The following is a 2,387-nucleotide window of genomic DNA, read 5'->3' as shown; positions in this document are numbered from 1 at the left end:
TACATTGTCACATTCATTATTAATAATGTTACAGTTTTTAGCAATTCAATCTCTAATATACACAACTATTCCACCGGATTTCCGAAATGATAAATTTGTTCTATGCTTAAAAAATGCACTAAAATTTGGAATGTCAATTATATCAGCTTTATCGGTTTTGGTTTCTGTAAGGCACACTATATCATATCTATTAACAAAATCAAGAAACTCAGGATATTGGAATTTTGAATTTAACCCACAGACATTAATAGATATCAATCTTAATCTTAATGTGTCTTTTGATCTGAGAGAGTTACTTGAGTTTTTACTTTCATTAATAATTATTTGTTGTTGCTGTCCGTGGTTTACCTACATCGGAACTTTATTGGAGCCTGGATCAGCCACGAATTTGCCAATTGGTGGAAAGAATTGTTTGCTATCTATGATAAGTTTGTTCACAATCATCACAGCCTTCTTCCCTTGTTGTTTCGCTTTTTTGCAGTGAGGATATAGAACTTTCCTGCGCTCGTTAATTTCCCTGGGAAATTGCTGGTAAACGCCAAATCCCTTTCCCTCTAGGCTTGATGGAGCGGCCTTTCTTACTTTTTCTCTTTCTTTATGCAGCACGAACTTTGCGACGATTGGTCTGTGTTTATCCGGTAGTCTCTTCCCCATTCGATGTACCCTGTGGAACTGTGGAACTTCTGTGAAATTCATTTTTGCACGTATGAACTCTTTCAGTACTTCTTCTGTATTTTCCTCTTCAGTCTCCGGAATACCACTAAATACGAGGTTGTCTCTCATCGATCTGGTTTGTAGATCTAAGTTGCGTTCGTTCAAATCCTCGAATTTATTCCTCGCCATTTCTAATTCATTCAAGATCATTTCATTTTCGTTACTTATGTTACTAACAGATTTCTTCATTTCTTTGACTTCCCTCGTTTGATCATCGTACTGTTTACTTATATGTGTCACACACTCTTCCACCCCGTTGACCTTGCCCTTCATTTCTTTTACCTCTGTGTTGACATTCCGTTCCAGTTCATTAAGTCTCCTTTCAATATGATCTAATTTATTTAGTTTAGTAGATACTTGTTCTAATCGATTTGACATAACTTTCAAAGTCTCAAGAATATCAACGTGCTGATATTGGAGTTGTGGGGGGTTTGGTACTGATGGTATAGGGGATAAGTACCCAGCAAATTAACTCTGTGGTCCCGGGGGCCCATAGGGGACAAACTGATTTCCTTGAAAATTATTTCCTTGACAGTTGTTTTGAAAGTTTGCAGTTGGTGTAGATGCAACTTCCGTTGGTGCACTAAGGCTGATACTACTATTACTGTTACTCAATTGACTCTCCATATCATGGATACTAGGAACAAGCAATGATTCAGTACTACTCACATGTACTTTCTGTTTCCTTTCACCGCTCGTGTTTACTGTTTGATTTTTCCTTTTCCCTTTTCTCGGCTATGTCTCAGATAGGTTTCCCCACACATAACTACAAATTTAAACAACAAATCTAAGCGATCATGTGTACAAACCACGATGTATATTGTATTAAATTCGAGAAAATTTTCTCTGCGATTTTTTAAAGCTGCCTCCCTTCCTCACGCATGCGCTAAAGGCGGTTGATATCATTGATACATGTAATTATGAGTAATAGAGCAAATGATTATAATTATGAGTATAGAGCAAACAAAACAATTTTTGATTTCTTTTTTTATTTATATATTTTATTTTAATATTTCTATCATTCATTTTATTTAAAACTTTTGAACTAAAAAGAAAGTATAATCATTAAATCAAACATTGTATATTCGTATGTTTGTCTTCAATATTTGCAAAACCTGCTTTCGATCGGATTTTTTTCTAATTTCAACAGGTACATTGTATATAGTCTCCCTACTTGTATTCCCTATGCATTCTTCTCGGATGTAAATAACAGAAATAATTATTTATTTTTTAGAGATAGTTCCCTATTTTACGAATCTAATGGTACCACATCGGCTCCATTTTATGAAAATGTCTTGAACTGTGCAGGCAACGAAGTTAATATTAATACATGTCCAAAAGGATCACGTGGTTGCCCATCAGGATCACAAGTGGATGTTAAATGTAAAAGTAAGGTTTGTGCCGAGTAAATATTGAAATGAAATTTGATCACAAGTATTAATTAGTGTTGTCAAATCGGACAATTTTAATAACCAGTTACTCCCTTTGAAACCGTCAAGTCGAGTACCCGGTTAATCGGATGATTTTTCGTAAAAGTTTCCATATCTATCATTATCTTATTCCTTAGGCCCTACTCATTGGTAGTTGTAATATACAAATATACTATATATTAACAATATTTACAATTCACAAATATGATATCGTCAAAGAATTTTGATTTTTCCTTCTCTGCT

The 2,387-nt window shown here is 34.5% G+C and overlaps 1 protein-coding gene across 1 annotated transcript; it reads right to left on the bottom strand.

Annotated features, from left to right (window-relative positions):
* Window positions 1–348: 348 nt before the first annotated feature.
* LOC134269935 (uncharacterized) lies at window positions 349–1,092 on the bottom strand. The gene has a single exon (XM_062752110.1). It carries the CDS (start codon window positions 1,090–1,092, stop codon window positions 349–351), a length of 744 nt encoding a protein of 247 aa, XP_062608094.1.
* Between the last annotated feature and the right edge of the window lie 1,295 nt (window positions 1,093–2,387).

This window comes from Saccostrea cucullata, unplaced genomic scaffold (genome assembly GCF_032062105.1).
Source record: "Saccostrea cucullata isolate Sc308-1 unplaced genomic scaffold, CSIRO_AGI_Scuc_v1 ctg1242, whole genome shotgun sequence".
Taxonomy (NCBI): domain Eukaryota; kingdom Metazoa; phylum Mollusca; class Bivalvia; order Ostreida; family Ostreidae; genus Saccostrea; species Saccostrea cuccullata.
Note: the sequence above shows the minus strand (reverse complement) of the source record. Positions and strands in the feature narration are given on the sequence as shown.

What these genes read in the sequence shown, in the direction of transcription:
- LOC134269935 (XM_062752110.1), bottom strand. Translation starts at nt 1,092, where the DNA reads ATGTCAAATCGATTAGAACAAGTATCTACTAAACTAAATAAATTAGAT.